General features: G+C 36.4%; 1 protein-coding gene across 1 annotated transcript in view; it reads left to right on the top strand.

The window, feature by feature from the left end:
* The window catches only part of HMCN1 (hemicentin 1), a 551,217-nt gene that overhangs the window by 462,807 nt on the left and 61,372 nt on the right, over positions 1-27,038 (top strand). Inside the window, exons 69-82 of the mRNA XM_064276506.1 lie at positions 3,605-3,801; positions 8,609-8,690; positions 10,235-10,371; positions 11,269-11,410; positions 12,634-12,778; positions 13,165-13,292; positions 13,596-13,752; positions 15,673-15,794; positions 16,272-16,436; positions 19,500-19,607; positions 20,206-20,343; positions 20,475-20,609; positions 23,533-23,802; positions 26,364-26,554. Of these exons, the coding sequence (XP_064132576.1) occupies positions 3,605-3,801; positions 8,609-8,690; positions 10,235-10,371; positions 11,269-11,410; positions 12,634-12,778; positions 13,165-13,292; positions 13,596-13,752; positions 15,673-15,794; positions 16,272-16,436; positions 19,500-19,607; positions 20,206-20,343; positions 20,475-20,609; positions 23,533-23,802; positions 26,364-26,554 (2,117 nt within the window). The remainder of the gene's footprint in view (positions 1-3,604; positions 3,802-8,608; positions 8,691-10,234; positions 10,372-11,268; positions 11,411-12,633; positions 12,779-13,164; positions 13,293-13,595; positions 13,753-15,672; positions 15,795-16,271; positions 16,437-19,499; positions 19,608-20,205; positions 20,344-20,474; positions 20,610-23,532; positions 23,803-26,363; positions 26,555-27,038) is intronic.

The raw sequence follows: 27,038 nt of genomic DNA, 5'->3' as shown, positions 1-27,038 counted from the left end.
CTACAAAACTAGAAGAGCTGGATGGTGCCCAGCTACCATTACTGAACATTTTGATCAGAGATTCCGTAGAGGAATTCTGATCAAAATGGGGAAAATACAGAACAGAATTTCAAATTCTCATGGCCTCCAGACATCCTGAAGCCATGTAGGTTAGGTGAACCCCTGAAACTATTGCCCTGAGATATTCTTTAAACCTTAAGCCAAAAATATCCCCTGCAGTCTTCTTAAAAGCAAACAATAGCCTAAATAGTAAAAAAATGTCTTCCTTGAGCATTATGCTTTTTTAATAACTATATAAGGTCTCTATTAGAGTTGTCTAGATAGCAATGGGTGTGTTTTATTTATTTATTTATTTATTTATTTTGGTTTCATATAGGATCAAAGTGACCATAGCAACTCAAAAGATTAGACAGAACCCTTCTGGGCAAGTGAGCTTATGTTAATGAGGTAGGAACAACCCCGAAAAAGAGGGTGAGAATGGTTTCACAATTCAAAGAATGTAATCAGTGTCACTGAATTGTACATGTAGAAATGGTTGAATTGATGTATGTTTTGCTGTATATATTCTCAACAACAAAATAAAATATTTTTCAAAAGTAGATAACGTTTTAAAGGTAGACCAAAATCATGCTGTGGAAGACTTGGAAGTCATAATGAGGATATAAGCTATTGAAACCTTTTGCACAGGAAATCTTGGGTCTGTCTTAAATTGCACTTAAGAAAATGTATTTTGCCAGCAAATAATCTGAAAAAGACAACAGATTTAATGGTATCCTTTTTTTGTTGTTCCAGACAGGAAAACTAGATCTAAGAAGCAAAGATTTTTAGAAGGCAGATTTTAATAATGGTACCAACAGCTGTAGTAGAGATTATAGTAGTAGTGACTTAAAAAAAATAATAAAACTTTTCATTGTAAAATATAACAGATACATAAACACAAAACAAATATATAGCTTAATGAGTTATTATACAGCATAGAGTTTTGTAATCACCATCCAGGTCAAGAAATAGAACTTTGCTGGCCACTCGGAGACCCCTTGCTGTATCTCTATCTCAATATCAACTGTTATCCTGCCCTCAAAAGTAACCACCATTCTGACTTTTATGGTAATCATTTACCTGAGGTTTTTTTAAATAATTTTATCCCTCAAGTTTGCATCCTCAGACAGTTAAATCTCGCCTACTTAAATTTTTGTATCTTTTAAAAAATTTAGGTCTCCTTTAATCTCACAGCTTCCTGCACTGTCCCACCTGTTTTCTCCCTTCATTGTATCTGTCAGAGAACTTGAGCCATTTGTCCTGTATACTCTCCCACAGTCTGGGTTTTGCCAGTTGCACACTTGTGATTTAGTTCAACATGTTCCTCTGTTTTCTGTGGATCCTACAAATGGGCAAAGTCTTGCTCTAGATTTGGATTTAGTCCCTTCAGCAAGATTACAGGCCAAGCTGTTTTCTTTTACCAAAAAAGGAGGCACGTAATATCTGCTTATCTCTCTTTTTGCAGTCATAGATGCTCTTAATGCTTAATGCCTAGATCCACTCTTTCATTTTGTTTCATTTATTAGCTGAAATAATGTCATAAGGAGATGCTTCCCTCATTTACTATTTAGTTACCCATAGAACAGTTCACAGAGAAAAGGCCCGTTGAATGCTTGATCCTTTCAATTAATCTACCAGATTTCAAGAAAACAGATTTGTTCCATATCATTCTCCAAAGTTAACCAGGTAATTTTTGAATAACATTGTTAAAAATATATATCATCATGAACCGAAGAATTTAGACAATTACAGTGATTAAATTGTCTCATATTTGGCACAATCAAGTTGGTTCCTGAGTCTTTGGAATGTGACCCTAGTAGTCTTTGATAACTTTCTTGCTATCTGGTATGACAAACTGTTCCAGGCTTATCTTGTTCTTTTTCTTTCCCAGACTTGTGATTATATATTTCTCCAATAAGCCTTGGTTCCTTTGAGAACAAAATTATACTTAAAGAAAAACCACAGTTTGGGGGCTGGGGATGCTCATTGCTACTGAGTTGATCTTTGGAATAGGCATAAACCCTCCAAGTTTTAGCTGCTCTATTTAAATTGGCCTACAGTGGTTTCCAGTAAGTATCTGTTAGCCATATTGTGAATCTCCTATTCTCAGAAAAGCCTCTTGCTTCCTTCTGCTTTCTCTCACACCATACCACACAGGTCTTGGTGATTTGTCTTTATCTGTTTGTACTCTCAGGTGTGTAGGGATATTTTGTCATCCAGTATTCTTGCAAATGTTGTCCATGAGTGTTTGGTTTTGATATGTAGATACTTTATTTATTTTTACATGCGATTTTGGAGAGATTAAAAAACTGTACCACTACTACCATCTCCCCTAAATTGCTACATAGTAGTAATAATTTATTAAGCATTTACTATGTGCCTGGAGCCCTGGTGGCACAGTGGTTGAGAGCTACAGCTGCTAACCAAAAGGTCAGCTGTTCAAATCCACCAGCTACTCCTTGGAAACCCTATGGGACAGTTCTGCTCTGTACTGTAGGGTCACTATGAGTTGGAACAGACTCGATGACAACAGATTTGGTTTTTTTTTTAACGCGCCTGTAAAATGCATAGAGGTTATCTCATTGCATCCTCACAACAATCTTATTAGGTAAATAATATCATTATTCTCATTTTAGAGATTTATGCAAATCCCCTGAGCTGATAATTGTTGGAGCCCAGGATTTAAACTCAGGCTGTCTGACTCCAGAGACTCTGCTGTGAGCCACTATTCTAAACTATGTGCCTGCTAGAAAACAGCTAACCTTTGGAGCTGTCCAACAGCTGTTTTGGCTGCCTTATGAAATTCTAAGCTGGAAACATCCATAGAAAGCTTGAATAATCATTACAAGGGCATTCTGTCTTAAAGGGATTTCTAAACTTGGTGGGGGGAGGGGTGTGGGAGTTGGATTGAGGGCCCTAATATTTCTTCCCAGTGCTTCAATTCTTTTACATCCTCTTGAGAAAGGTCGTTTTAGAAGTATAAGGAAGAAAAGATAAAATTATTCATGCCTAACCATAACGAATGTGTTTGATACGGAAATCATTGTCTCCTGATATAACTATTTTTTTTCTCCTGCATAATCTTTTTTTTTTTGCCTTAGAGTTCTTCATGGAAAATACGATAGCAAAAATTCCATAGCATTTGCCTCTTGCTTTTGTGAGATCAATCTGTATTTAAAACGTGCAAAAACACGCTAGTATTTTTTAGTACCTCTCTTTAAATAAATGGTACAAAATGGATTTCATTTTTATTCTTTTCAGATCCACCCAGTTAGATAAGAATGCTCTAATTATCAGAATTCCAACTAATGTCCTATAATTACCTTCTAATGGCCTGGCATTTACTTCATGATCTATGGAAGGCATAACCCATACTTTTTAAAATAGTGCCAGTGAAAAATGGCAATGACATCTAGGAATTATCATTTGGGTTTTCTTATTCTAATCAGTTCATATCATGTGGACATAAATTTGAGTTGGATATTCTTTTTAACTTTTTATAATCAGCAGTCTTTTATCAAACAGCAAGTTAATTTTGTCATTGTTTTTGATTTCTCTTAAATAGAGCCACCTCATATTAATGGTTCTGAAGAACCTGAAGAGATATCAGTGATTGTCAGTAATCCACTTGAACTTACTTGCATTGCTTCTGGAATCCCAGCTCCTAAAATTATGTGGATGAAAGATGGACGGCCACTTCCACAGCTGCATCAGGTGCAAACTCTAGGAGGAGGAGAGGTTCTTCGCATATACAGTGCTCAGGTAGGTGTCAACGTTCATACAACTGCTTTATCCTAGGTTAAACTTTGCACTTGTTAGTACATGAAAAACATTGGAGAAATTATGTCCTTACACCAGAATATATCACACACCTGTGTAACTTTAGCAAAGGTAGATTGGCTCTATCACATGTGTGACTAGGTAGGGACTTACAGGGTAACGTGACTAAAAGGAAACCAGAAGAGGTAGCTCATTAAATTCTGAAGAGAGCAAGATAGCTGCACGTTAACTCTTGCAATTTTCGCAGTGCTATAAAGGCTAATATATTTCCTGAGCACTTATTTTGTGCCATGCAGCCCTTTACTAAACTGGCAAAAAGCAATCCATTATCACATATATGGAGGCTTTAAATAGCATTTTGATTCCCAAAATGAACTAGGAGACGTGAAAGTCTGAAGAGATGTACTTTTTCAAATGATAAAATTGACTAGTTCTTTTAATCAGCACTTGAAGAAATTTATCTGAAATATGAATATATTAGAGAGAAGTATATTTGGAAATGACTTATGGTAACAATCCTCTGTTCTAATAACAAAGACAAACCCTGTATTACAAACATTCTCTGTCTGGGCCCTAATGCCCTCATCTGTAAACTGGGGATAAAATAATAGTAATACCCAGTTCATACAGTTGAGGATTTAGTGAGATATTCTAACATGAAGTGTTTAAACTTCATTTGCCACAGTCTAAAAAGAGTTAGATAGAAATCTAAGAGTTAGAATTGTTGCTGCTGATGGTGCTATTATCATCTTCAAAATCCCTTTCAATATAGAATAACAAAGTTAGGTATTTATATCCTGTTTGCATCTTCATTGAGCAAAGAGGAGGGAAGGGGAACTGCAAGAAGAGAGCTAACGACTGTAAATTGTCTACGGTGTCAGCCGTGTGTTCAGCACTGGGCTGTCTGTCACAGCCAGCCCTCACGACAACGCTGTGAGGCAGTGTCTTAATCCCCATTGAGCAAATCCAAAACAGGCACAGAGAGACCCAGCACTTGGCGGCCACTGCTCGGTAACGGAACTGAGACTCAAGTGTGGGTCCGGCTCAAAAGCCCAGGCAGTAGAACTCAGTGCAGCTTTGTTTCTAACATCAAGGAACATATGTCTCCCATTTCCTTCTTCTACAAATCACACATCGCAATAGCTCAGAGAGGAGTCAGGTTAAACTGTCAAACTACTTACTGATTCAAAACTCCTGGGCGATATATTTTCAGCCAAAAAAAAAAAAAAAATGTTACAAAAGAATGTTCTTACATAACAATCAGCATGGAGACAAGGGAGTGTGTGAAACAGAAGCATAAATATAAAGAAATAATGGTAGACAGGAAAAGGAGCCCTAGTGGCACAATGGTTAAACATCAGCTGCTAATCAGAAGGTCTGCGGTTCAAACTGGCCAGTCGCTGCACGGGAGAAAAGAGCTGGTGATCTTCTCCCATAAAGAAGACAGCCTAGGAAACCTTATGGAGCAGTTCTACTCTGTCACATAGGATGATTGGGTAGGTCCTTACCGGGTGACATGACTATGAGTCGAAATCGAGTCGATGGAAGACAACAACAGTAATAATGGTAAACAGAGCTTGAAAGAGGGTTTAAGGCTCCAGTGCAGTAGATCTGAAATGCAAGAATGGAATGTTTGGTTACAACTAAACAAGACAAAGTTCCCACATAGTGTTAAATAGTGACGTTCTGCAGAATATGCAATATTATCGAGAAAACAAAGGGGCTTGAATTCAATTTTGTAAGAATTTGTTGACCAGATTTCCAACACGTTCTAGGTATTGTGGGGAATACAGATGTACACAAGACATATCTCAGCCTTGAAAGACATTTCAGCTTGTCTAGGGAAAATAAAACTAAACATAAGATACAATTAGATATGAAACAATAAAAAAAACAAAAAAAACCAGTGCCGTCGAGTCGATTCCGACTCAAAGCAACCCTGTAGCAACCCTATAGGACGGAGTAGAACTGCCTCACAGAGTTTCCAAGGAGCACCTGGTAGATTTGAACTGCCGACCCTTTGGTTAGCAGCTGTAACACTTAACCATTACGCCACCAAGGTTTCCATGAAACAATAATAAAACCATTAAAAACAGTATCAAACCCATTGCCAGGATAGATGTGTAAAATTAAATATGACCAAGTCCCAGAACTAGTCTTTATTCATCTTCTCTGTATTTTCATAGCAGTTTTCACATACTTCTGTTATAGCACTTCCTGCATTATATTTTACATATCTGAACTTTGTCTTTTTGTGTATGTATCTGGAACACATGGTTATGCCTAGCACATAGTGGATGCTTTGCAAATTGTGTGGCAGAGACAAAAGTTTTGTAAAACATATTTCATGGAACAGTAGCCAGTCCTGTAATTTATTCTAAGAAAGAAAAAAAAATTGATGTCCAAATAGGTTTGGAAAAGTTTACATACCCCTTCTTTGTGAGCCATAATGCATGTAGACACCTCTGCAAAATTATATTCTAATGAAACCTGTTTAACTATAAATAACTCTATTAACAGAACACACTTTAGAAAATGTAGTTACAAATGGCTGTGGGTATCCAGGGTATAAGTTCTAAAGACATACTTCTTAGAGGAGACAGGATTTAAGAGTTTATGATTTATGGTTCAAGTTTGGCTAAGGCAAGACAAGTGGAAGAGGCAATATCTGTTGGGAATTAATTGAGTTGGAGAGAAGAGTTAGTGTTTAGAAGTTTTAAAGTATGATGAGAAAATACTTGTGTTCATCAAAGGACTTAAAAAAGTGAAAAGACAACCTATAGATTGGGAGAAGATTTTCATAAACCATATATCCAATGAGGGCCTAATATCCAAAATATATTTTAAAAACTCCTACAACTTAACAATGAAAAGACAACTCAGTCAAAAAAATGGACAAAAGGCTTGAACAGACAGCTCATCAGAGAAGATATTCAGATGGCCAACAAACACACGAAAACATACTCAACGTCATCAGCCATTAGAGAGATACAAAACAATGAATTTGATAAACCACAATGAGATATCATCTCACCCATATCAGAATGGTAATGATCAAAAAACAAACAAAAAAAAGAAACCCAGCAGGTGTTGACAAGTTTGTAGAGAAACTGGAACCTTCATCCATTGCTGATGGGAATATTAAACGGCACAGCCACTGTGGAAAACAGTTTGGCAGTTCCTCAGCAAGTTGAACATAGAATTACCGTATGACTCAGCAATCCCAATCCTAGGTATATACCCAGAAGAAGTGCAGGCAGGAACACAGACAGAAACCTGTACACCAATGTTCCTTGCAGCACTTTTCACAATAGCCAAAAGGTAGAAACACAAAACACCCATCAACAAATGAATGGATAAACAAAATGTGGTAAACACACACAGTAGAATACAACTCAGCCATAAAGAGCAATGAAGTATTGATGCACTTCACAGTATGGCTGAACCTTGAAAACATGATGCTAAGCAAAATAAGTCACAAAACGACAAATATTGTATGCTGTAACTTATATGGAAAAAACAAATATGTAGAAACCAAAGATTGTTAGTGGTTACCAGGGGCGGAAGTGGGAAAAGTGTACTTTTTGCTTAGGTGGCACTGAGTTTATGTTAACGGTGGTGAAATGGTTTGCAAGAGGAGAGAGAGAATGGTTGCACCACTTGGTAAATGTAGTATAATCAGTGTTACGTGTGCAGCTTGTTGAGATGGGGTATGTTGTGTATGCTTTCGCCACAATAAAAAAAATACGATAAAACATTCAGAAGCTATTCTGTAGGCAGCGATGCATCATTTTTAATTCATAAACAAAAGGACTGTATGAAAGTAGTTCTTGTAAAATTGTATTTATTTTTCCAAATGTTCTAGTCTTAATTTTTTTGAAGGCATTTTCATAGCCCTCCAAAAAGTTTTTCATAAGCTATAAAATCAACCTTGAACGCAAGAATTAAAAAATTCCCAATATTCTAGAGAAGTCCAAGTATGAAAAAAAAATGAAAATAGACATTTTCTACCCTTCCAAATGCTGTTTTCACAGTAGTAAGATCAACTGCTTTCCCGAGTATGCCCTAAATGTGCATACGCCCAGGTTGTGTCTGCACAATGTCATACACACGAACGAAGACTAACGCTTCCAGTGGAAAGTCGTCTTGTGGGTTTCTAAAGCAATACTTCCATTTTTAGTAGGGTAATAATGGATTCTGCTTCAGTCTGATGCTATTTACAGCCAAATTGCCTTATAGCCCTTTCATGATGCACATCAAAGGTGTATTCAAAATGTAGGATTAATGTGCTTTGTTTTAATAGTATGGCATTTTATTTATTTGCTTTTTATTTAACAAATGGACTTTATTTTCTTCAGTAAGGCTCTAATTGCACTTTTCAGTTCACAGTTTAAACCCATAAATACTTATTTCTTTAATAAACACTGAATATCTAGTCTGCCATGTATGGTGTTAGGTACATTATATATCTGCGTTCTCCAAGATCCCCTGCATCTTTTCCTGGACAAAGATCCTAACATGCAAGCATCCTGAGATCAGATACTGAAACCTTGTTTACACGTAGATTCACATGTAATAGAAATGCCAAGCAATGCTCAATATCGGAGCACTAATCGCAAGTGTTAATCAGTTTGTGAAGTTTTTAATTATTGTGTTTCTGTAAGGATATGTTGTTTTTTCATTGGGACTTTTATTTTCAGTTGGGATAATTTATTCTCATGCATATTGATTCTCATCACCAAAACAAACAGGTTAGGCATTGTTTAATTCACTTGTTTGGGTTTTGCAGGTGGAGGATACAGGAAGATATACCTGTCTGGCATCCAGTCCTGCAGGAGATGATGATAAAGAATATTTAGTGAGAGTGCATGGTAAATCTGGCAAAACGTCCTGCAGTCTACCATACACACACCTACTTAGAAGCCACGCGCTAGGCAAAAGGGGGTAACTCCACAGCACAGCATGAGATACGTTTATATATTAGGCAATTTGTATTTTACAAATTGGCATCTTATATTTGACTGATCAAGTATTCTTTGAGGATAGTTCAGTTGAGTTTTTGAGTTATTTGTTTTGTTCCTGCACAAAGAATTTATATTCGTTGATTTAAAACCGTAGACTGTAATTATGATAAAGAAGAAAACAAACATCAGCCATAATCTCACTAGAGAAAGATGACTTTATCTATATATATGTTTTGTCACAGAAATACGATCATACAGCATGTAGTATTTAACTTGATTTGTCTCTCACTTAACAAAAAAAAAACTTAACAGTATGGTGAAAATGTTTTAATGAGAATAAATATATTTTTATGGTTGCATAAAAAAAAAAAGCATAGTGTCCCATTATATTAATATGCCATCATTTATTTAATCATATCCCTAGTTTTGGATAGTTAGATTGTTTCTTCATTTTCACCAATATAAACAATACCATTATAGACATCTTTGTACTTACATACTGACCTATTCCCCTAATTATTTTATTTGGTAAATTTCTATAAGTACACTTGTTTGGTTAAGCACGCACACACACACAACACCCTTTTAAGACTTTTGAAACTTATTGCTAAATTACCCTTTAGGAAAATTGGGCCAATAAGACTCTGACCAATACTGTTTTGACATAGAAATGGTAATTACTCTTCATGGAGAGAAACATTTAGAAAAGTAAACATAAGATCTCGATGAGTTCTCATAACCATGAATTTAAATAGACCTCCCCTAACACACACACACCTACACACAAATTAGACCTGTCATAATTGATATGTAAATTTGACCTTTAACAGTCACATAAAAAGATCACTGTAGAAAAGTAGACACATTTCTGAATATTAATGGGTAGACAGATTTGGTGGTTTTAAAATCTGGTGTTCAGAGGAAACTATTACCAAGCATAGAACCTAGAAAAGGGATCCTGAGCTCTGGTGGCACAGTGGTTAAAGCTCTCGGCTTCTAACCAAAAGTTCTGTGCTTTGAACCCTCCAGCCACTCCACAGGAGAAGGATGTGGCAGTCTAATTCTGTAAAGCTTTACAGCCTTGGAAACCCTATGGGGCAGTTCTATAGGGTCGCTAGGAGTCAGAATTGACTGGATAGCAGTGAGTTTGGTTTTGGTTTTTTCTCTTTGCTTCAGTGAATTTACCTGTCAAATGGTGATAATAATGTTATTATAGCACCTATCCTGTCACTCATGTGGTTGTTGGAAGGATTTTACCAATTAATGTATATGAAAGTGCTGAGTAAAGTAAAGCCATTCCACTATTTATACTATAAATTAATCAAGTAATGTTTAAAATTCATACCTCTTATTTATTAGAGTGGCAACAAGTCATTGAATGCCTATGATACTTTGGATCATTCTACATATCATTTATTGAAAGCCTTTTATGCATTTGTTCTCACACCCAGTACCCCCTAATATTGCTGGAACTGATGAGCCTCAGGATTTCACCGTATTACAGAATAGACAAGTGACGTTGGAATGTAAATCGGATGCTGTGCCCCCACCTATAATCACTTGGCTGAGAAATGGAGAGCAGTTACAGGTGAATCTTTTGCGAGCTTCTACAGATTCATTTTGAGACCAAAAAAAAAAAAAACTCAACTGTGAAGTCTTTGCTAGTAGGGAAGACAAAATAACATAAGACTACTGGTTAGTCAGCGTTGTAGCAGTGGTTACAGGGTCCATGAATTGGCCTTCTCCTCTCAGCCTTTACTGGAGTAGTTTGTGGTTGACTACAGGCCAAAAGACAGGTGTTTAGATTCAAGATACTCTGTGAATTGACCTGTGTATCTACTGGAACCCATTTATTTATTTTTTTAAAGAGATAATTGATAAGAGAAATTATAGTGAGACTTACTTAGTAGCACTTAGTGATGTTCATGGAAGAAAGGCATTTTAAGAATCAACTCTGAAAATTTTTACTAGCCAAAAAACCCTGCTTTAAAAGTTAAAAATTAAAATATAGTCCACAGAACTTATAATCAGGCATCTGGGTTCTTTCTTCCACTCTCAACTGTTTCGTTTGTCTTAAATTCAGAGCAGGCTGTCCCCAAATGGTGACAAAGACTGCCTCCAGAATTGTCATCTTTACATCCAGTGATTCTAGTAAAAAGTTCATGCCTTTCCCTCCCCTCAAACACCACCATCAGCAGTCTTGAGGAGGGCTCTGATAGAAATCCAGCTCAAGTCATCTGCCCATTCTTGAGTGGGTCATTGTGGCCAGAGGAAGTGGAGGCACTGATTGTGTGCTTGCCTTAACTGCAGTCATAGAAATAGCTCCCCAGGGTTTCTGATACCAGAATAAATGGTGAGGGAGCAGTCAAAGCATGCTGGCAGACAGAAGCTCCGCAGTTCACTATAGTTACATTTGATACTGGAAAGTAACATTTTCTTCCCCTTTTCTGACATTTTCATGGTAAATTTTACTTGCTTAATCTAGGCAATGCCTCGGGTGCGAATTTTATCTGGAGGGAGATACTTTCAAATTAATAATGCAGATCTAGATGATACAGCCAATTATACCTGTGTTGCCAGCAACGTTGCAGGAAAGACTACAAGAGAATTTATTCTCACTGTACATGGTAAGAAAAATTATAATTGCTTTACAATTAAAAAATTTAACCAGAGGCATTCAAAGAAATGATTTTTTTTTTTTTTCTTTTTAATGAACATGCTAAATGAATCCTTGTGGTTATCTTCTGGAAAAAAAAACAAAAAACACATACACACCAAGATGCTCAATTTGTATTGGAGCTATATTTTAAATTAATTCAGTTTTAGAAAAAAACATAATTAGAGATATATGACTCTATCTTAGATGATAATGTGGAAACCCTGGTGACGTAGTGGTTAAGAGCTACATTGCTAACCAAAAGTTTGGCAATTTGAATCCACCGGGCAGTTCTACTCTGTCCTATAGGGTCACTATGAGTCAGAATCGACTCAACGACAATGGGTTTTAGGTGATAATATATGACTGGTGGTTATTAGTACATCCTGATGTTTTGTGTCATTCACATCAGAGACATTGAGGAAACAAAGGCACTTAATCCCTGGATGACAAGTGACCCATGATTTAGTTCACTATTATTGATGGTGGCATGGGTATATACATATATTTATATGAGCAAGATGTAGACTGCTGTAGTACTGTAATTCTCTGAAGAATAAAATCTAACTAGTAAAATTTGTCAAAATTCAGGAATATAAAATATGCTTTTCCCTCAAGAGACTCCTTTTTGGATTTTCAATATATGAAATTGTATGGGTTAGTGGTGACCCGCCAAAGTTATACCTCTAATACTAAAATTCAAATGCAGGTTTTCTATTCCCATATGAACTCAATGTTTAATAAAATAAATGCTCTGAGACTTGCATGATTAATCACAGATGTGCATTTCATTAAAACAGACTACTTTCTGTTCTTTATTTAAAGTGAAATTGTTCCAGTGTTAACATTCTCTGACCATTATTTGGCCAAGGAGAAATAAGAAATATCATCTTTAATTTGCATCAAGCCAGAGCTGATTTTTATTGAAGGCGCTCTCACAGAGAACCAAATTTCACACACCATATCAGGGATTTAAAATCCCCCTCCCCCATCAATGCTTTGTTTTTAAACACAAAGTATCTTCTGTAAGATTTTAGGAATTAAACCTCAATTCTATTTATTGTACTAACATAAATTAGCTGTAGACAAAGCTGTGCATGTGACTCAAAGCTCACCTTGCTTTACTTCTTCAGGGTCTTAGTTCAGGCTATGCTATTAATATAACTGAATTTTTTCATTGAATCTCATGTACAGTTCCTCCAAATATAAAGGGTGGCCCTCAGAGCCTCGTCATTCACTTAAATAAGTCGATTCCATTGGAATGCCTCGCTGAAGGTGTGCCAACCCCAAGAATAACGTGGAGAAAGGACGGTGTTGCACTAGCCGGGAATCACGCAAGGTAACAATGCTGGAAAAGAATGAAAAATACTGTAAGAACTGAAACATAAATCCTTAAATCTTTTTCCAATGCATTATTTTTATTTTATTATATTTATAATTAGTCTTTTCATCTTAACATGAGATTGAAAATGGAGCGTTTCACAAGTATAATTCCAAAGACTCATACTGAAAACACAATGGTTATAATCCACCCAATATCACAAGCTCATTTTCTATTCACCTTTGCATCCTTTTCTTCCACCAAGGGCTTATAAATATGTTTTATCTAAAAGAGGAAAAGGACTAAAAGTGGATTTGACTAAGCCTTTAAAAATGCCTTCTATCAAAAGGAGAAGAGTCAGATGAGACTGATTCAGGGACCATCACTTCTGATCTTTGTTGTAGATATGCCATCTTGGAAAATGGATTCCTTCTTATCCAGTCAGCACTTGTCAGTGATGCTGGGCGGTATTTGTGTATGGCTACCAATGCTGCTGGAATGGACCGCAGGCGAATAGATTTACAGGTCCATGGTAAATATACTTTTATAAACAACCTCCAGTCTTTGGGTCAAATGCTTTGGATCAAATAACCTAAACTAGTGACCTTGACACCCAGGGCTATTTAAATGCATTACATTATTTCATGAGCATAAAGGCCCATGTTTTCTCCCCAGCATGGTTAGCACCATCAATGCACTATTTAAATTCACAGAGTCTTATTGTGTTCATAACTATGAGACAAGTTACCAATGATTAATTTTAATTTTGCACAAATACTTCAAATGGCACTATTTGTTGAATATATTCCCTTCTTATTTGGTGATATTGTTTTAGTTCCTCCATCTATTGCTCCCGGTCCTACCAACATAACTGTAATGGTAAATGTTCAAGCTACTCTGGCTTGTGAGGTAACTGGAATACCAAAACCATCAATCACTTGGAGGAAAAATGGGCATCTTCTTAGTGTGGATCAAAATCAGAATTCATACAGGTAAAAAATGATTTTGTTTAAAAATCCCACCTTGCTGTTTAGAAAAATATTTTTATAAGAATTAACATTGATGGGGCAATAAATATAAAAATTAAGAATTAACTAATATGTAGAAAGTATACTTTCCTTTTTCCTTAACGTGGAATTCGTTTTTCAGCCTAAAACCTTTTTTCTGAATTATAAGTGCAACTTTTCCATACCCAAGCCCTCTAGGAGTCCATAGGATTATATTTTTATCCCACTTTATTTTTTTAGCACCTAATGAAATATTATAAAGACAAGGGATAAACAAAAAAAAACAAAACAAAAAAAACCATTTGGTATAAAAACAAAATATTCTGTAAATATAAATACAAGTTTTAGTTGTAAATACAAATCACTTTTTATACCTTGATATGTAATTTATGTATGTAGCAGCACGTGTGGGAAGGAAAAACATCATTTTCTCCAATTTTTTGCATTCCTCCTGATTTACGGCCATCTCCTAATATGGTAATGTATGGTTTTAAAAAACTCATTGCCGTCAAGTTGATTCCGACTCATAGCAACCCTATAGGACAGAGTAGAACTGCCCCATAGAATTTTCAAGGAACGGCTGGTGGGTTCGAGCTGCCAGCATTTTGGTTGGCAGCTGAGCTCTTAACCACTGCACCACCAGGGCTCCATTGTTTTTAAAAAGCTACTCTTTATATCACTAGCAGTTTCCCACTGCTGTCAAGTTGATTCTGACTTATAATGACCCTACAAGACAGAATAGAACTACCCCGCATGCTTTCCAAGGCTGTAAATCTTCATGGAGGCAGACTGGCACATCTTTTTCCCACAGAGTGACTGGTAGGTTCGAACCACCAACCTTTTGGTTAGTAGCCGAGCTTAAGCATTGCGCCACCAGGGCTCCTTTCTGATGCTATAAAAAAAATAGGTGAACATAATTTCTTGTATCTGAATTGAGTTAATAGATAGTTATCCTGTCAAAAGATTTGGCAAGGTACTGAAAACAAATGCTCTCGTAGATCTACTTGGACAAAAATCAATTCTGATACATCAGGAAACATGAAACTAGAAATGTTTCACTTGAAATTCTATCAGTTCTCTCTTTCTCATCCTCTTCATCTTTTGGATTAGGAGTTCAGTAACTTGAAGGTATATGCTATATGGAAAATGTATAATGCCCTTGAATAAAAAAGCATGTCAAATATGTTTCCATTAAATCAAATCATTTCTAGTCTTTTAATCAGTTCACAGTTTGAAGTAAGAAAACAGATTTTTATTTACAGTTACTTAAATCATGGATGTGTGCTTACTAAATCTCCTAAACATTTGCACTGATCCAGATTGCTTTAGTTTTCAGTTGGTTAGAGGTTAAGGGAAAGATTCATTGCTGTATGAGCTTCATACATCATTATTGATGCATGAACCTCCAAGGTAGCCATCACATGTAAGGAGACATGTGAAGTACTGAAAAAGACTAGACAAACAGACCTGTAGTTAAATACCAAGGTAGCTACTTATTATCTTTGAGGCAATAAGTAGGTTTCTTAGTGCCTGAGTTTTAGTCTTCACATCTGTCAGTGGAAATAATCACAATACCAACCTGCAGAGCTATTGTGAAATTTAGAGATAATTATGCAAAGCATTTATCATGGTGCCAGGAACGTATTCAATGCTTAGTAAACAGTGGCTATCATCAATGTCATAAGCATTCAGAAAATGCAAGATTCCCACTTTAGACAACCTTTCCACCCAACTGCTTCCTTAAATGCCAAGGCTGAGGATCTATTAACCCATTACCATATAAACTTAAACTTGTCTTAGTTATCAGAGAAGTGATGCATATTTTGAAGTAGCATGTTGAAGCAACTGAAGAAATTTATTAAACCTGATATATAGTATCTCATTGCTTTGAAATCTCTCTTCTAGACTTCTGTCTTCAGGTTCACTAGCAATTATTTCCCCTTCTGTGGATGACACTGCAACCTATGAGTGCACTGTGACAAATGCTGCTGGAGAGGATAAGAGAACCGTGGATCTCACTGTACAAGGTAGAACTGGCTTAGCATGTGAATTAAAAGTTATTATAATGATACCACTTCATCATTCCAATACTTCTCAAGAGAGCTTCCTTTTCCACTTACTTAATATTCAAATTCACATGGAGTCCCTGGGTGGTGCAAATGGTTAACATGCTTGACCATTAATCAAAAGGTTGGAGGTTCGAGTCCACCCAGAGGCACCTTGGAAAAAAAGCGTGGTGGTCTGCTTCCAAAAAACCAGCCATTGAAAACCCTATGGAGCACAGTTCTACTCTAACACACATGGGGTCATCATGAGTTGGAATAGACTAGATGTCACCATGAGTTGGAATAGACTCGATAATGAGTTGGAATAGACTCGATAGCCACTGTTTTTTAACATTTACATTCAGAGAAGGGAGAAAAAGCTTTATGAGAAGGCTTTTGGAATCTGTAAGAGTTGGAAACATGTATAGTTTTCTCTTTTTGTTGTTATTGTTGTTTTAGTTCCACCTTCCATAGCTGATGAACCTACGGACTTCCGAGTAACCAGACATACCCCGACAGTAGTTACCTGCACTGCTTCAGGAGTTCCATTTCCCTCAATTCACTGGACCAAAAATGGTATAAGACTGCTTCCCAGGGGAGATGGCTATAGAGTTCTGTCCTCCGGTAAGACCAAGCTCAGTGATTAAACATCTATCAGTTGAATTGATTATATATGGGTGGCCTTAACAGGCCTTTTGTTGAACAAGAATAAAATACATTTACATTCCTGGACTTAGGCATCTGGAAGAAATGTGGTGAAAGTGGGAAGGGTACTAGGGAAAGAAAAAGAAAAAAGAGATCTGGAAGCAAAATAATAAATAGTATTTAAGACTGATCTTGGATAATATCTAATAATATCTAAAACCGGTAACATTATGAAGAATGAGAATTACAGAACAGTTAATTGTGCTCATGTAGAAACTACATGGATGAACAGGCAGTCATTTGAAAAGAACAAGGGGATATTGCAAAGTTCACAGTTGGAAAAGACGTGGGGCAGGGTTGTATCCTTTCACCTTGCTTATTTAATCTGTATGGTGAACAAGTAATCTGTGAAGCTGAACTATATGAAGAATGTGGCATTAGGATTGGAAGAAAACTCTTTAACAATCTGTGACATGCAGATGTCACAACCTTGCATGTCAAAAATGACGATGACTTGAAGCACTTACTGATGAAGATCAAAAAATAGGTATCTTTCAGTATGAATACGCCTAAACATGGACAAAACAAAAATCCTCACAATTGGACCAGTAAGCAACATCATGATAAATGCAGAAAAAAATCGAAGTTGTCAATGATTTCATTCTACTGGAATCAGCAGTCAGTGTCCATGGAAGCAGCAGTCAAGTAATCAATCAACACGTTGCATTGGAAAAATCTACTGCAAAAGACCTCTTTGAAATTTTAAAAGGCAAATGTAACTTTGATGACTAAAGCACGTCTGACTCAACCCATGATCTTTTCAGCCACCTCATATGCATGTGAAAGCTGGACAGTGAAAAAGGAAACAGAATAAGAATTGATGTATTTGAACTATGGTGTTGGTGAAGAATATTAAATATACCATGGGTTGCCAAAAACAAAACAAATAAGTCTTAGAAGAAATACAACCAGAATGTTCCTTAGAAGCAAGAATGGTAAGACTTTGTCTCACTTAGTTTAGATGCATCACCAGGAAATACCAATCGCTAGAAAAGGATACCATGTTTGGTATTGTAAAGGGCCATCAAAAATGAGGGAAATAGTGAGATGGATTGACCCAAAGCTGCAACAGTGGACTCAGAGCAGAACTGGGCACTGCTTTGTTCTGTTTTACATAAGGTTGCCATGAGTCAAAGCCAACTCAACAGCTACTAACAAGACTGATCTGATAAGCATGATAACTGGCATTTTATGTACATGTTTGCTAAACCTAAAGTTTAACAAATTCACTAGCTACCTGTGAGTATACCGCCTTGCTTCCTTTCATCAAATAGAATGGCCATTCATTCACCATTTATTTAGTGCCTGAAACAATAGACTTACTTGACTATGTTTCTGAGAACACAAAGCTAAGACAGGTTTTTTGCTTTTAAGGTTTATATAGTTTAGCAAGTAAAACTAGGTAATAAGTGCCATGATAGATAATTTCTCAGGGTGGCAGTAGCCATCATTTATACAATTTAAAGTTTTAATATTGAGGAGAAAAAAACAATTTACTTAAAAGTATAGTTGATTCACATGTATGTTTCTGAAACTTATGCAATGAGGAAGTTCATTAGAGATAAGCTAAAATCACAACCAATATCCTGGGGCTTTAAGAGTGTATACAAATTATTCTTAGAGACTTTGCATTTTTTTTTTCAATGGAAAAAAAAAATGGGAGCTTGGTACCTAGGATGCAACTTGGCTTGCAAGGCAGAGTATTTTGGCTGTGTCAGAAACATAGAAAATGTTTTACACAAAAACATTGTGCTCGTAGTGAAAGAAGTCATACACAAAACATCACATACTGTGTGATTTCCTTTATATGAAATGTCCACAAAAGGCAAATCTGTAGAGATAGAAAGTGGATGAGTAGTTTTCTAGGGTTGGGAGTAGGGAGTGACTAAATGGGCACAAGGTTTCTATTCGGGGTAAAGAAAATGTTCTAAAATTGGATTGTGATGATGGTTGCACAACACTGTAAATATACTAAAAATCATTGAATTGTGCATTTAAATGGATAGATTTTATGGTATGTTAAGGATGCCTCAATAAAGCTGTTAATAATAATTTTTTTTTAAGTACTGTGTTAGACAACTGGACCAAAGCAAAAGCTAAGAAGTTTCCTGAACACATCCAAACACATTGAGGGACAAAGTAGCTGGGGCGGGGGCCTGGGTACCATAGTTTTGGAGGAACATCTAGGTCAATTGGCATAACAAAGTTTACTAAGAAAATGTTCCGCATCCCACTTTGATGAGTGGCGTCTGCTGTCTTCAGGGTTTCCAAGCGGCAATCAAGTAGTCCCATACCACTTGAAGCAAATCAAAGACACAGGAAAATATTAGTCCAAGAGACTAAAAGACCAAATGAACCAGAGACTCCACCAGCCTGAGACCACAAGAACTAGATGGTTCCTGGCTACCACCAATGACCACCCTGACAGGGAACACAACAGAGTCCTGGACAGAGAGCGAAAAAGTGTGGAGTAGAATGCAAATTCACGCAGAAAGACCAGACTTAATGGTCTGACAGAGACTGGAAGAACTCCAGAAACTATGGTCCCTGGACACACTGTTAACCCAGAACTGAAACTATTCCCGAAGCTCACTCTTCAGACAAAGATTAGACATTAGACCGGGCTATAAAACAAACAAACAAAATACACGTGAGGAGTGTGCTTCTTAGTTCAGTCAGATACGCGAGACCAAATGGGCGGCTCCTGTCCGTAGGTAGGATGAGAAGGCAGGAAGGGACAGGAACTGATTGAATGGACACAGGGAACCCAGGTTGGCAAGCGGGAGTGAGCTGTCACATTGTAGGGATTGCAACTAATGTCACAAAAAAAAAAGTACTGTGCTAGAAACTTCCGTGGTTACAAACATGAGTATAAGCCAAGCAAGTTTTCTGCTAGGTGCAGAAAACACAAAAATGGAACTGACAAAATCTGTAAAACCAGATAAACAAGGATGCATATATGTTATAACATTTTCTTTTTAGGAGCAATTGAAATATCTGCCACCCAGTTGTACCATGCTGGAAGGTACACTTGTATCGCCAGGAATGCAGCTGGCTCTGCACACCGACATGTGACCCTTCATGTCCAGGGTATGAAAGGTTACTTACTCATTAAAAACGTGCTGTTTCTTTCTTCCCCCCTTCCCAAGGCATTTGTAATTCTTGAAAGACAGTACTCTCCAAAGCTATGAGCCACCGTAATATCTTGGGGATGTGAAAGCTAGGCAGATACTCTTCAATAGACTAAACAAGGCACAAAAATGATAAATGAATACAGAACAACCCCAAAATTATTTTCATTCTTGGATTTGTATAATCTGTTTCTGCTTCTGGTCTGTTTGTGTTATAACAGAAACTGGCTGTAGTGATGACTTCAAAGAATACAACGTGACCAATATTTGCTTTTCTCTTAGACAATCAACTCACTGATATTTTGGAATTATAGTGGAAACCCTGGTGGTGTAGTGGTTAAGTGTGACGGCTGCTAACCAAGAGGTCAGCAGTTCGAATCCGCCAGGTGCTTCTTGGAAAGTCTGTGGGGCAGTTCTACTCTGTCCTATAGGGTCGCTATGAGTCAGAATCAACTCGACGGCAGTGGGTTAGCTTTGGCCGTGTTTAATCTCATGCCTACAGTAGACATTTCTGCCATTAACTGATGTTATTTATTTCTGTTGGTCGATTTTTATAGAACCTCCAGTCATTCAGCCTCAGCCAAGTGATCTAGATGTCATTCTAAACAATCCCATTTTATTACCATGTGAAGTAACAGGGACACCCAGTCCTTTCATTACTTGGCAAAAAGAAGGCATCAATGTTATCACTTCAGGTACCTACCACTGTTTCTATCAAGAAAATCATGGCAAATTCTATGTTTTAGAATTCAAAAGTTGGTATGACTGTTTTTTATGATGAAAATAAACATTTGTTTCACTCTCGGCTTTCGTAATTGTGATACAGGCAAAAATCATGCAGTTCTTCCGAATGGTGGCTTGCAGATCTCAAGAGCAGTCAGAGAGGATGCTGGCACTTACATGTGTGTGGCTCACAACCCAGCTGGTACTGCCTTGGGCAAAATCAAGTTAAATGTTCAAGGTACTTAAGAGTCAATCTCTATGTCTTCATTTCAAAGCTGTTTTTAACAAGGTATCTCAAATACGCATATGTCTAAAATGATTTTACTGCCTTTCCCCCATATTTCTCAATATACTTAGTTTACATTATCCTTACGAAGAAAAAATGAAATGAATTGGGTTTTTTTTTGTCATTGTTTGTATAAAAAACAAAGAATTCCATATTTTGGACTTCCATAAACCTCCATTTGATAATTCATTTCATTATAGCATATATTTAAGGGTTTTATTATTATTTTTTTTTAACGAGGCTTTCTATAATATTACCTTGGAAACATTATGAAACAGTTTATTGTACTGTCCACTTAAAAAAAAATCTAAACAGCAGTTTCACCAAATTGATCAGGAAAAAAATTATTCTGAAGATAAAGCAGGTTCTTTTTTTTCTCTCCCTGTTGTCTCCACATTTAACAGATTATTTTTGACATAATTTTACTATCTTGCGTGCACTGTGTCTGTGAATGAAGAAGTGACCTGGAAATAGATTCCATACCATTGAATTTGAATTTGCTAATTTTGAATTTCAATATGAGGTGATTTCCTTATGATAAATTAATGAATATAGTAAAACTCACTTTCCTGAAGATTGTAAATCTAATTTCTTCTTGTTTTTCAAAATTCAACAAATGTTTATTGGGGTAGTAACTGTAGATATATTTAATATTATAGGCATCATCCTTCCCTTACGGCATTTGCTTTCTAGTAGAAAATAGAACAACTACACAATCAAATAAATGAAATCATAAATTCTGATATCTGCTATATAAAGAAAAAAATGACAGGTGGAGGTGGAGAATAATGGGGGTCCATAGGAACTACTTTTTCCATGATTAGGGTAGGCTTCCCTCAGGAAGTGACCTGTAAGCTGAAGCCTGAATGATGAGCTAGGATAAGTGATGTGAAGGTTGCAGAGTGTCCAAGGGACAGCATGTACAATGGCCCTGAGGCAGGAGAAAGCTGAGAAAAGAAAGCCAGTGTGGCCAAACAGTGGTGAGCAAGGGGAAGGCTGGCATAACTTGAGGGAGATCAGAAATGTATGTGGTACCAGTCCATGGAGGACCTTTAGACCATCAGGAGTTTAGATTTCATTCTCTGCACAGCGGGAAGCTGTCCAAGGATTTGAACAGGTCTCTGATTTGGTTTTAAGAAGACCTCTTTTGTTGCTCTGTAGATAATGGTATAGAGAAAGGGCAAGAAGAGAGCTGGAGGAACCGTTAAAGTAGTCTAGGCAGGATGGATGTGATGGTCTGGCCAGCAGTGGGGCAGCCGTGTGTGTTGCAGGGGTGAAGGGAAAAAGTAAAGGATTCAAGATATTTCTGGAGATAATTTCCAGGCTTGCTGATGAATCAGATTTGAGAGGTTAGGAAAAGAGAAGAATTGATGCTCTTTCCTGGGCTTTCGGCTTAAGCCAGTGAATAGATGATAGTGCCATGGCAGAGTGCAGGGGGAGGAACTAGTTTTGGAAGAAGAGAATCGTGATTTCAGTTTAATCATGTTAAATATGGGAAACTATTAGAAATCCTAGTGGAGATGTCAAAGTATATAGCTTGATATTTATGAATTTGGAGCTCATAGGAGAAGTATAGTCTAAGATATAAATTTGGAAGTCATCAGAGTATTTAAATCCACAAGACTGGATGTGATCACCTAGGAAAAAAGAATGTGGTCAGGAAGATAGCTGAGGACAAAGCTCTGGCTGGGACCCTGCATTATTTAGAGGTCTGATAAAGGAAAGAAAGCTGTCAAAGAATACAAAAGAGATGGCAAAGAAGTCAGGAAAATTAGAAAACTATGCCATCATGGAGCCCAAGAGAGGAGAGTGTTTCAAGAAGAAGGGAGTGGACAGTGTTGCTGACTGTATTTGACTTGAACATGATTGACAGTCAGGTAGGATAAAGACTGAGGAGTATTCACTGATTTTCAGCAATATAGAGGTAGTAGAAAAGAAGTTAGAGATCTGAAGGCTTTTTCTCTACCAGGTGATTAAAATTATTGATACCAGAGCAGCTATGGGACAAAGAAGCGCATTAAACAACTAATAACTTCAGCATTCCAAAAACACTCAGACATAATTGCATGTTCTAGAGGCATGAATTATTCTGAGCAAAACCTCTGCTTTGCAGATAAAGTACTTAATGGCAAAGCAAAAATTAAACCAAAAAATATTAGTTGCTATAAATAATCTCAACACGGTTATTCGTGATTATTTAGCATGTTTAAATAATTAAGTGCATACTTCACCACTTGGTAGGATATCTAGGCTAATATCTAAGTGTCGATTACTCTGTTGGAAACACTAGGAAGCGAAACATTATCATTAGCCCTTCCATAGGTTTCTGAAGAAGTGGTAATAATTTTATCTTTGTAAGCATTTTCTGTAATGAATTCGTTTGTTCATTCACTGAAATAATTCTTTATAAATACGGCCACTGTATGTGAGGCACTATGCTAAGCACAATAGGAAATGCATGAATAAAAGTATCTTTGAGGAACTGAATATTTTTCAAACTTTGATGAGATTTATTTTGGAAGTTTAAGTAGCTGAAGTTGAAGCAGCTGAAGTGCATCAGACAATGTACATATGTTAAAATGCCTTTGTCCACCCAGCCAGAATTTTCTAGACATTTAAACCCTCTTGAATACATGTTATTTCCTCATTTAAAGTTAATTATCACTTGCATTTATTTGTTAGCGTTATGGAAACTAATTTTCTGATGCATCTTATGTTCCAATGAAAACAAACTATAGTGATTCTTTTTTGTGTGATTTGGTAGAGTCAGGCCTTTCTTTCTTATCGATGTTATTTCAGTTTGTTAGAGCGATACTGTAATATGTGAAGGCTGCACTCATGTTTTAAGATGAAGTTTAAACTTGATGTCTTTTAGTTCCTCCAGTCATTAGCCCCCATCCAAAGGAATATGTCACTGCTGTGGATAAGCCCATCATGCTACCGTGTGAGGCACATGGCCTCCCAGCACCTGACATTACATGGCATAAAGACGGGCATGCAATTATGGAAACAGTCCGCCAGCGCATCCTCAGCTCTGGAGCTCTGCAAATAGCATTTGCCCAGATTGATGATGCTGGCCAGTACACATGCACGGCAGCTAATGTGGCAGGATCGAGCAGCACCAGCAGCAAACTCACTGTCCATGGTAGGTGGTTTAACATAAATGATTTCAGGCTGTTGCATTACCATAGCAAAGAGAAAAGATCAGTAAGGCCAAATATGATAGAAATCAAAACTGTGCAAAACCAGCAATCCAGAGTGGTGTGTGTGTGTGTGTGTGTGTGTGTGTACAGGTACACATGCCCTTCAAATCTGTTTTCTGTAGGCTGTGTTTGTGTGTGTGTGTGCACGTGTGTGAGAGAGATTTTTTAATATAGACAGGTTAATGAACTTTAACTGTTGGGATCTCTTTGGCTTATAAGGAGTCCCTTTGTGTTTTGTGACTCTTCTGCTCTATTTCTCAAGCTGCAAGTCACCTTGGCTCAACATTAATCATGACATGAACTATACTATAAATATAGCCTGAATCCAGTGGGAACTGGAAATCTATTTGATTCATTACTTTTAAGTTGTACAATACTTATACATGTATTTTATAACAAAAAAATTACACATTTTTCCTATATATTCAGACAACTGATGCAATACTTAAACATTTTAACTCTTGCATGTATATTTTAAGACTAAAGATAGAATGCCTATTAATATCAGTGGTAAGAAAAAGCAATAAGCAAATTAACTGTGTTTCCAGCTGCCATTTTGAGAGAGAACTTGTTAAAATGATGAGTCTCTGCTTTTCTTTGTTTTCAGAAATTGTGAAGGTCCTTTTTATTTTTCAAGTATATTTGAGTCTCCTACAACTTCTTAGTTACAGTAACAATTTCAAGTGCAAATATTTTTAATTGAATAATTCAGCAAAATTTTTTTAAAAGTCACCATTTGTGAGTTTTCTCACTTCTTTGATTTTGACCTGCTTTCAACTAATATAATTAAACTAATCAATGCGTATTAATCCTCTACCTTACAAAAATACTCCTTCTCTTCAAGTATTTGTAGAAAATTTACCAAAATTGACCATGTACTAAGTGATTACTGAAAGTACGGGCCACAGTTCCTGACCACAGTTCAATAAAGCTAGAAGTTAGTAATGAAGTTTTAATACCAAAACCTTGCAAACCCAACCCAAGGCAGGTTCAAAGATACCTTCCTAAATCACAAGTAACCCAAAACTCCCTTGCCGTCGAGTCGACTCTGACTTATAGCGACCCCGTAGGATAGAGTAGAATTGCCCATAGGGTTTTCAAGGAGCGGCTGGTGAAATTGAACTGCTGACCTTTTAGTTAGGAGCCATAGCTCTTACCACTATGCCACCAGGGTTTCCAACTAACAAGTAGGTCAAAGAATGTTTTTATTTTAGGGTTATTTAGAAAATAATAAAACTAAAGACACTATGTATCAAAATATATGGTGTGTATCCAAAGCTAAAATTAAAGATACAGCCATAGCTTTGAACTTTTCATTTTGGAAAGAAAAATTGAAATAAATATATTACTGCTACCGCTCTGTAACCATTAACTAAAGAGAAATACCAATTCCAAGGAAGCCAGGATAAAGGAGATAATTAAAATACAGGATAAATTAATGAAAAATGAATTGAATATTTATGTCGTACCATTCAGGAAAATAGATGCCTGTGTTTTTGAGATTTCTATAATATTTATGCATATAATCATTCACATAATTTTGGAATATTTGTGTAATCATAAAAATTAAAGGATGAAAAATTAGAGTTTGCACAGTAACTTTATTTTTGGTGAGATCAACTTTTTTTTTTATGTCATTAAGATTGGTTTATTTCTCACTGATAGGTTTGAAAATTCCAAAATTAATTGTTTTGGGAGAGGAGTGTATTTTTGTATTTTCAGTCGTGTGTTCTTAGTGTAAAAACATTTCCTTTAGAAGTAAACATCTTAGCTCTAAGTCCACTAAGGTATTTCATAGTACACTCAAGTATTATATTCATCTTTTTATATTGCCCTAACTCCAGTTCAAAAAAAAAAAAAGAGAGAGAAACAAGTATTTGGCTTGGCATTACAATGCACAGTTATGAAATCATTGTAAAAACTTCCTCTGAAACAGTGTAAAATAAAACTGATATCAAATGTCTTGGTCTGGTTTTAATTGCATTTATTGGAACACACTTGAAATACTGTAATTTTTTTAAAACACTTCGTGGTATTTAATATCAAGTGAATGTTCTACAGTGACGTTTATTAGATTATCCTCACAATAGCTCTGTGATACCAACGCAGCATTTATACAACCATAGAAACTTTTCTGTTTTGTTTTGTTTGGTTGGTTTTAGATATTGTTTGTTTCTTTGTCCATTTGTTTTACTTCATTACATTAAGCAGAAGTAACTTGAGTAAGAAGTCAGGCAGCCAAATAAAATGTACAGACTTCCAACCCAGTTCCAAGTCATTTGCTCAGAAATTAAATTTAAATATACTCAATAATTTCAAACATATTAGAGTTCTTGCTATCATCAAAAATATTTATTTCTTTTATCATAGCTTAATCAATATTTTTTAGTATTTCTAGTGAAATTACCCCCCAAAGAGTCTTTTGTGTGCTGATTTTCTATGTGAATAAAGACATTCTTGAACTCAACATCCTGAATGGCTGTCTTTTTTAAACCTTTTATAGTACCACCCAGAATCCATAGTACGGAAGTACACTACACGGTCAATGAGAATTTACAAGCCATTCTTCCGTGCATGGCTGATGGAATCCCCACACCAACCATTAACTGGAAAAAAGACAACGTTCTTTTAGCTGACTTGTTAGGAAAATACACTGCTGAACCATATGGAGAACTCATTTTGGAAAATGTCGTGGTAAGTTTAATAAACATGAACAGATACAGTAAACCAGATTTTTAATTCACCTTCTTATTTTACTAACTTTGCTTGGAAATATAATTTTTAATAATAAAAGAACAATTATAAATCTAGGTCAGAAAATTAATTTTAAACATATTTCATTTTATATTCCAGGGCTGAGAATAGTGTTTTAACAAACAGTAGGAATTCATGAATGGCACCCTCTAAAAATCATTGTTGTGTTTTTGTGAATATTTGTGTTTATTGGAAAAAATCCTGAGTGCCTATGCTATATTCCAGAAACCCTGGTGGAATAGTGGTTAAGAGCTACGGTGGCTAACGATAAGATCGGTGGTTTGAATCCCCCAGGCGCTCCTTGGAAACCCTATGGGGGCAGTTCTACTCTGTCCTATAGGGTCACTATGACCTTGCATGTAATCATGTATGGGAATGATTATAACAGTGGAGATGCAAGAATGTCTGATGTATTATTAAGCAA

The sequence above is a fragment of the Loxodonta africana genome, chromosome 25, assembly GCF_030014295.1.
Source record: "Loxodonta africana isolate mLoxAfr1 chromosome 25, mLoxAfr1.hap2, whole genome shotgun sequence".
In the NCBI taxonomy this organism is placed as follows: domain Eukaryota; kingdom Metazoa; phylum Chordata; class Mammalia; order Proboscidea; family Elephantidae; genus Loxodonta; species Loxodonta africana.
Note: the sequence above shows the minus strand (reverse complement) of the source record. Positions and strands in the feature narration are given on the sequence as shown.